This window comes from Nothobranchius furzeri, chromosome 3 (genome assembly GCF_043380555.1).
Source record: "Nothobranchius furzeri strain GRZ-AD chromosome 3, NfurGRZ-RIMD1, whole genome shotgun sequence".
Classification (NCBI taxonomy): Eukaryota; Metazoa; Chordata; class Actinopteri; order Cyprinodontiformes; family Nothobranchiidae; genus Nothobranchius; species Nothobranchius furzeri.
In genome coordinates this window covers 61,209,139-61,216,161 of record NC_091743.1, presented here as the reverse complement: position 1 = coordinate 61,216,161, position 7,023 = coordinate 61,209,139, and the positions used below count along the sequence as shown (strand labels likewise).

General features: G+C 41.3%; 1 protein-coding gene across 1 annotated transcript in view; it reads right to left on the bottom strand.

The window, feature by feature from the left end:
• Nucleotides 1–249: 249 nt before the first annotated feature.
• The window catches only part of ppp1r16b (protein phosphatase 1, regulatory subunit 16B), a 66,447-nt gene continuing 59,673 nt past the window's right edge, over nucleotides 250–7,023 (bottom strand). The window contains exons 6-10 of the mRNA XM_015959169.3: nucleotides 1,997–2,122; nucleotides 1,827–1,902; nucleotides 1,612–1,741; nucleotides 1,360–1,498; nucleotides 250–930 (exon numbers count right to left, since the gene is read on the bottom strand). Coding sequence (XP_015814655.1) covers nucleotides 457–930; nucleotides 1,360–1,498; nucleotides 1,612–1,741; nucleotides 1,827–1,902; nucleotides 1,997–2,122 — 945 coding nt within the window. The 3' untranslated portion in view covers nucleotides 250–456. The remainder of the gene's footprint in view (nucleotides 931–1,359; nucleotides 1,499–1,611; nucleotides 1,742–1,826; nucleotides 1,903–1,996; nucleotides 2,123–7,023) is intronic.

Here is a 7,023-nt window from a genome sequence, read left to right as displayed (position 1 = left end):
GTGCTGAACAGGTATCCTAGAAAACTCCACGATGGCTTTACAATTAATTTGGAAATGCTGAAAAAGAAGAAAGTTGTTGTTGGACGTTATTTTTCTGGAGGAAATGATAAAAGGTCTGATTCTGATGGGTCTGAGATTGGTTTCTCCTCCACCGTTTCAAATCTCAGACTCTTTAAAAAGAAACCATTTGCAAAAACACGTATTCTCATTCTCCTTGGTTGTTAAAAAAGGAACAAAAACAGCTGCTTAACAGTTTGACCTTCTAACCTTATCAGGTATCATCTTTCAACACATCTGCCTTTGGGCAAGGCAGCAGGAGTTGTCAACATGAAGATGTTTTTAAACTTCTAGACAGTTTCCTGTAGAAGAACAGGATGTCTACGTCAGGAATTCTCCTCCTTTCCTTCCTTCCTCTCATTTACTTCCTGTTTCATCAGCAGTCACATGACCAAGGTGCTACGACACACAGCAGCAGGCCCGCGCCTTCGGCTGCTCCTCCTCCATGGGCTGTTTCAACTTGAGGAGGGGCGGGTCTCCGCTGGCTGGCGTGTAGTAAACCGAGCTGCCATTGGAGGAGACCAATGGCATCCGAGGATCTTCCGAGAGGCTTTTGGTATCAGAAAAGGAGTCTGTGGAGCCGTTGCCAAGGTAGCCGTTGAACAAGGGGTGATTCAAAAGTTTGGCTGCGGCCCTCTGTTTCTTCAGCTCCGACAGAGTCTGAGCACGCTCCTTCGGCGTAGAGTCCTCCTGAGAGGGCTGAGTGGTGATGACCACCCCCTTGTTAGATGATGCTGTGCTTCCATTGGCTGGAGACGGAGGTGGGATGGACGTTGTCGTGGTGACGAGGCCATTCTGTTTGCTGCTGCCATCTTTGAGGATGGTGGGCAGCATGGATTTGTCTGGCAGCTCCACTGCGACAACAGGCTTGAGCTGCAGGATGATAAAAAAAATATCTGACTCTGTCCAAATGACACTGGACTTCCTGAATCCTCCATTTTATCTATTAACGAGATGTTTCATGTCATTTTCAGCAAATCGCTTGATTTAAAAACTGTTTAAGGGAAAGAAAGGCCATGTCTAAAGTTGATAATTTGCCTCTGCAGATTAGTGTTCCTCCTGGGTGGCTGCTGAGTACTGGAGGAAGTCCTTGTTCTATAACTCTTCACACACCGCCACCCAACCTGACATTTATGCTCAGATTGTTATCATTCATGCTTTCTAGCACTCTATATTAGTCACATCGTCTGATAATGCACGTGCAGGAAGCTGGAACAGGAAACACCCCACAGAATCCATTTCTTCTTCTCCTAATAAACAGTAAACATGAAGCTCCATCATCAGAGAATCTGGGTTAGTCACCTGATTATTCTCCTGATCAGACTCTTTCTCCTTCTCCACCTCCTCCTCCCTTCCTCCCCTCCACACGATGGCCTCAGTCTCGTACTCTTTCCGACACAAGTTGTGTCGGTCCGACAAACTGGCTCGTCGAACCACTTTTCTGTGAACAGAGATCCCAAGTCGTCATTTTGCTTTTTATTCACCAACTCATCAGACGTAGTTAGAGATCAGACTGCAGTAGCAGCGGTCTGGCCAGCAGATGTCAGCACTCACCCACGACTGCCTGCGCTGGATGTCCGTCTGCACAGTGAGGTCTTGTGTTTGAGCTGTGACTTCAGGATCGTGTCGTGTTTGTGTTTCAGGTCCAGCAGAATGGCTCTGAACTCTTCATCCTCACACAGATCTGAAGGGACATAAAGGAAGGACCTGGTATGTCAGCTTGTTCCCAATAAAACCAGACACTTTAGGTATCTCAGACTCAGGCGTACCTATGGGAGTCTCTTCCAAAAAGGTCTTGGCGTTGAGACTGGCACCATGCGAGGCCAGCAGCTCTGCCACATGCATCTGAAACAACAGCAGCACATGACTTTGATAAGTTTCAGCAAACCTTTGTGTGCACGTTGTTTTTGTCTCATGTGTCCTGTTTTGTTTACCTTACCTGACCCCAGCAGGCTGCAGCATGAAGGGGCTGCCATCCATCGAAGTCTCTCAGGTCCATGCGAGCCCCCCCCTCCAGAAGCAGCTCTGCAGCCTGCACGTAGCCATTAGCTGCTGCAATGTGAAGCTGCAAAGTATAAAACAGGAAGGCTGATTTGAGTTCAACAGCAATTACTACCGGTTTACTCATATCTCAATTTGTTCTGTGGTTTTATGCTTCCTGCGCTGAGAATGATACGTTTGTAATTATTGATTAAATAATCTGTAGGTTTTTGAGATCCATGTGTAACTGAGAACGATTTAACTTCATAACGTTAAAAAGTTCTGTTCGGGCTAATTGCTTGAATAGATCCATTCACACAGCAGCACTGTAGAGCAGATTCTGCTGTCTAAAGCCACTTCACCCTGCAGTTTCTTTCAGGAAACCTTAAAAGAGGACAGAAAAGTGTAGAGACGGCTTCAGTGCACACACCTGTTTCTCACAACAGGATTTTAAATCATGCCTTGACACTTTGACTCCTCTGACCTACCATTAAACCACTCATTGCAAATTTGTATCAGGTCGACTATTATTTATTATAAATTCAAACAGACAGCATGAATATTTTTATATTAACAACAGTAGACAGGGTGGGGACCGGATAAAAGCTGAGGCCCAAATTCACGAAATGATTGTGTCTATTCCACATGCAATTCAGTGTTCTGCATCCCCATCTAATTCTGAGGTTCCTTGCAGAGGGGCGCTGTAGCTGCTTCATGTACAAAGCTGCACCAGAGTCTCCCTGCGCTGAAGAGATCTGTGGGCATTTAGTTAAGGTATTTGAAGCTCGCTTTCACTGAGAAACCATGTAAATCTTGTTTAATTTGAAATATGAACTGAGTTTTTCATGCAGTGAGTTTCATGGCTGTTGCCAGGCAGAAAACAGCAGCAGAGGATTCTAGATGACAGGTGAAGACGAGTCATACACAGTAAATTCATAAGATGATAAGTGCATTTCACTCTAATATCGAGTGGTTTATAATTGAAAAAATTAGCTTGAGATATTTTTTAGAACGGATTATTTGTAATTCACTGTTAAAATTATTAGCTCAACATTAGCCTCTAGCTTGCTTCTACATAAGAGTAAAAGAAAAGGATGGCAGGGCTTCTTAGGGATACGGCAGGGACAGACCATGCACAGTGGAAACAGAAGCAGTACGATCTTAGGGAATCTGCCTGTGAAAGCTTTAGCATCACAGGAAAAAATGGATCATTAATGTTTACAGTCATTTATTCATGCAGTTTATGAAAGGTTGGAAAATATTGATTCCTGAACTCAAGAATGTTGCGTTTGATGGACTAATTATGAGAAAACTTGATGCCAGCAAAGGTCATATTTTCAAAAGCTTGACAACATCTTTATTTTTATCATCCAATCTGAACAGCAGAACACAAAAAATATTAAGAAGGTTGAGTCCAGATTTCATCACTGCCTCCCTGATCTTTCATTATTTACTAGCTACTTATTTGAGGAGCTCCCCCCACTACAGGTAGCTCTACCTTTCTAGAATCAGACTTTAAAGTATTTTGCAATGTTGGTACAAAACACATATGAAATCTTTTCAAAGTGAACAGGCAACAGGGGTTCAGCTGTGGTCAGCACAGGAGAAACGGTAAACCTATCAGTTTATGAATTATGCTCTCTGATTTGATATCCGTGCACATGGACGTCCTGCCTGCGTAATAAAGATAAGATGGTTGCTGCCTATGATTCATTTAACTTCTGTCTTCAGCACTGTTGGTGACGGTTTCTCTGACCCATCAGCTGTCTTTACGCGTCTGTTTTGTTTCAGCTCAGCTCATTTTGGTTGAGGCCATGCTTTAAAACCGCGTGGTACCAGGTGGCACCTACAATCAGCAGGAAAAAAACAGGCAGTCGAATGGAGCAACGGCAGCCGGTGATGGGGGCCAACAAAGTATGTAAGGAATGTTAAGGTCAGCCAGGTTATGGAGGGTTTATCTGTGTCTGGTTTTAGGATTAATGGCTGACCCCCTGACAGAGACATCTCTTTAGGAATGAGGTTTAGAAAAAGAGTTATTATTTTGTTAAGAAACATTTAAAATAATGAAAGGCAGGAGGGTTGGCAGTTTGGGGTTTCATCCTAAGCAACAAAATAAACTGAAAACAGGGAAAATAGGAAAGAACCACATGTCCGGTGTAAGAGAGCTGCTACTGGAGGAGCAGGTGCAGAGAACCTCATAAACAAACATTAATTTTCAGACCTATATTTTCCCTTACTGAACAATAAGTGTAATTCTGCCGATTATCTACTTTATGTTATTTGTATTACATTCATTTGAACGTTAAACATCAAAAACCAGCTAAGGAAAAATATGGATGTATTTTGATTTAGCAGTTAAAAATGACAGCAGTCCAATTACATTAAACAAATCTCTAAAGTCTGCTCAGCAGCTTAACTCTAATTTGTTTGATTGAAACTTTTTTTTTTTTTTGAAGCACATGAATATTTGTGTGGGAGTGTGTGGAGGAACCCCAGCAATACGAAATGCCCTCATGGAGTCTCCGACTCCACAAGGAGCTAAAGCTGGTCGGGGTCAAAGCGAGGTGCAGAGTGGAGTCGCTCTAAGCTCAACGTAAACATCAACAAGCTGCAACATCTGGGCCACAGTTCTACACACATCCATGCAAAACGAATAAATATGTTCGAACAGAAAAGCCTGGACACGGTTGAGACGTTAATAATAGAAGGTCCGATTGTGGCAGTCAAATTATTCTTCCACTGGGGGAGGATATGATCAACGGAGCCAGATTTAACAGATTTACCTTCCCCACACTGGATTCAAAACAAACAGAAAATGTTGACCTCGTGCTGCAACTAGGATAAAAAATAAAGGATTGAGTCAGATTTCTGTCCGGATCAAGCTCTCGTTTATAAGTCATGATGCAGTTGCTTTCATCATTCTAACAAAGATCAACAGGATGCATAAAGCAAAGGGACAAGCCGCTCAAATCTGTGGTACGAATTCAGAGATTAACCGGGTTATTTTGGGATGAAACCATGCGTTTCAGCACCGTCGCTAAATCCATGATGCATAATAAAGACTCCATTTAGGTCTCCGACATTATACATCCTTCTCAGGAAATTATATGCAGATGATCCATTTTGAGCCCTGTTTGAATGCATCACTGCTCTGAATGGCTAAACAAGTTCAGGGACCAATTTATGCACTACACCCCTTAATTAATACACAGAGTGCTGACTTACATAAACATGGAGTATTTAGGGAATGATGAATTGGGCTTTTCCAAGGTTTTATTCTCAAGCATGCTGGAATTCTTTCCAATATTTGCTCAAACAGGTATTGCCTTAGCATTCACAAACCTTGCTGTTCAGTTAGATTTAAAGGTGCGTTATATCATGGCGTGACATCAGATTGACTTACATTAATTAAAATAATTTGAAAAACGTACATTTTAGTGACAAAGTGTTGGAACTAACGGTGTTATTTCTAATCTCAACATCAGATCTCTCTGTAATTCCTTTTCTGTATAGCAATAATGTATTTTATCCTAGCACTAATTGCATATACATTACAAATGAAGACATCAACAGCTATGTTGATATAAAAGTTATAATTGAGGATATCAATAACAACAACTGTACTAGTAGGAATTAAGTTTGAGATGTCCCAGAATCCCTAAAAACCTAAAGGTGGCCTTTTAAACATTTATTAGGCAGACTGGATACGTTTAATTCCATTGTTCCGAGCAGAAATTACATTCCAGATATCCATATGAACTGTAGAACATGAAAGTAACATCAGTTATTTTAATAATTACTTTTGCAATGTGGTAACTCAGTTACTAACTCAATCACTTCTTGGAAAAGTCATTTGTAAATATAACTAATTACTTTTATAACATAAGATGCCAAACAGGCTAAATGTGTGTTTTTCCATTTCTCCTTATTGCCCATTTTTACCACTACGTGTTCACTACATTTTACTACTTTGAAGCGAGTATTTAGGTGAAAATCAGCATGAGATAACTTGTGTATGAGCAGAGTGCATTTGACTTGCTTTTGAGAAGATTATGACCGTCTGATGCCTGATTAGCTCTGAAGGGTTTAAATTCTCCTGAGACGCTGCTGCACAGGACAAACGTAAGAGTGCATTCATAATGAAGATTGTTAAATTTTCATTTTTACGAAACACTTTTTGTTCTTCTTGCGGCGTGTGTGGGCAGAAAGTTACCCAGAACCTTCTCAGAGGGATAACGCTAATTACGGGCCTCGCATCAGTTGGTTTGATGTTGCTTGATCTCACTTAGAGGCTTATGCTCAGTATTAGCAATCAATAGCTTAAACTAGCCCAACTGCAGGAAAGAGTTTAACTACTGAACCAATAAATATGATATGGCCTTCAACATAATAATTTTAATGGGCTCTTACAGGTTACATTATTTATTTAGCTGAATCTCAGCTGAAATGTATAACTAATGAGCAAAAATTAAGATTCCTACAGTTTAAAGAACCACTGTTAGCAGATATGTGAGCATATTCTTCTGCATGACATCATCAGTCCCATAATTCTGTGGAGGGCCTTTGCTTCAATAGACGAGTCATCATGAACTATTGCCTTTAGGTTTCAGTCAGACTGAACTTTAACTTTTGCTTTTTGCTGCTGCGTCTGTTATGAGGGACATTCTTGTGCCACGACTCAGATCTGACCAGGCTCTTGGACAGATGGTCTCATATTTGATTCTACGATAGTCTGGTTAGTTCTGGAAAGTTTATGGTTGATTTGCTGAGGTGTACGAATTCTGAGGCAAAAAAAAAAAAAAACCCAAGTCATCAGTTGCTACCACCATGCTTGAAAGTTTTAGAGCTCTCATTCCCTAATGTTTATATGAAACTGCTGTGGTGTCTACTATGAATGAATACCTTGAGTACCTTTCAGTGGAAAAAGAGCTCTGGCGCTCCTGTTTTAGAAAGAAGAAATTAACCGCAGGACTGGGGATTGGGAAA